This window comes from Cucurbita moschata, unplaced genomic scaffold (assembly GCF_002738365.1).
Source record: "Cucurbita moschata cultivar Rifu unplaced genomic scaffold, Cmos_1.0 Cmo_Scf00013, whole genome shotgun sequence".
In the NCBI taxonomy this organism is placed as follows: domain Eukaryota; kingdom Viridiplantae; phylum Streptophyta; class Magnoliopsida; order Cucurbitales; family Cucurbitaceae; genus Cucurbita; species Cucurbita moschata.
This window is the reverse complement of record NW_019268529.1, coordinates 3,274,394-3,275,737: the sequence shown is the minus strand read 5'-3', so window position 1 is coordinate 3,275,737 and position 1,344 is coordinate 3,274,394. Positions and strand designations below refer to the sequence as shown.

Here is a 1,344-nt window from a genome sequence, read left to right as displayed (position 1 = left end):
ATAACTTATGACAATGTGCACCTTTTACTCCAACAAGACCAATAAATTATTTTACAAACGATCGAAGCCAACATTTCGAACCAGTTCTCGGATTTTTATTTTCCTGGAAAATATTGCAGTTATAATTATAATAAGCCATGAAGAAAATATAGTACTCCAGACATGAGATGACATGACCATAGAGTAATTTTGTTAATCTGCAAATTCAACTTCTGACCCTATAGTTCTTGAAATAGAACCCACCTCGTATATTAATCCAAACGCAAAGAAAAACTATGACTAGATGAATCTATAAGTTCAGAATGAAATTTATTGAGAATTTAAATGCACTTTCCTCAAAGGTAAGGAAAAATGTTGAATGTGAAGATAAATTTCGGTTCTTTCTTACATATATTTGTGGAGCAAACTTATTGCTTCCCTCAACGAATGAAATCTGCCCCTTTCAGGTAACATATTACCTAAAAAGATGGGGAAAAAAAAAATACGATGATAAAGTAGAGATTGGGTCATAATTAATATAGCAGGAGTTGAACCTTCCCAAGGACTACGATATGGTGCTTTAGCTAAAAATATAATGGAGCTAAACAATAGCTAAATGAAAAGTAAACCTGGAAGGCTAGCGCCCAAAAATGAAGTGGTTTCATGGTTGATCTTTCTTAAGCTGCCAACCTCTGATCCACAGCAAGACTTGGAAAAAATTTCTGGCAAAGGACCGACTACGACTTAGCCGCTGGAGATAATCTCGTGAATGAGGTCACTGACTGCCTCGTCGTCAGATCTAACTACCAGCTTCATTGCAACCTCCCTAGAAGCATCAAGACCAAATGACAGACGTGCGAGTACTTTCACGTTGCCAATGAAAATACCCGATAGTAAACATGTGTGTGACCGCATATTGCTTGGGACAACATCTGTGCCCTGGGAAACAATGAAATGAGTAAAGAGACAGGAAAAGAAATCACATCTGATAATGATTTCGTTGGTTTTATGTTTCATCACTCTTAAAAAAACATAAACTCACAGTGAAATGAAATTAGTATTGATAAGCTTAATTTTCAAAAACAAAAAACTAACACACCATTTGATATCCATTTAATTTTTTGTTTTGTTAAATTAAGTTGATAGAATAGAACTTCTACCAATAAGTTTCTTCATTTTGTTATCTATTTTCTACCAATGTAAAAACCAAGCTAAGTTTTGAAAGCTAAAAAAAGTAGTTTTCAAAAAGTAGATTTTATTTATGGAATATGACTAAGAATTCAAATGTTTATTTAAGGATGAAAACCATCCTAGAGAAATTGACAAAACAAGCTTAATTTCAAAAAAAAAAAAAAAAAAAAAAAA

At 33.0% G+C, this 1,344-nt stretch overlaps 1 protein-coding gene across 2 annotated transcripts in view; it reads right to left on the bottom strand.

Annotated features, from left to right (window-relative positions):
- Positions 1–286: 286 nt before the first annotated feature.
- Positions 287–1,344, bottom strand: part of LOC111451491 (coatomer subunit gamma-like) — an 8,966-nt gene continuing 7,908 nt past the window's right edge. Inside the window, exons 18-19 of one of the 2 annotated variants that reach the window (XR_002712000.1) lie at positions 609–918; positions 287–458 (exon numbers count right to left, since the gene is read on the bottom strand). Coding sequence is in view for 1 of the 2 variants with exons in the window: in XM_023091935.1 (XP_022947703.1) it covers positions 724–918 (195 nt within the window). In the remaining variant the exon portion in view is untranslated. Of the gene's footprint in view, positions 919–1,344 lie in introns of both variants that reach the window. The other variant, XM_023091935.1, reaches the window with a different exon arrangement.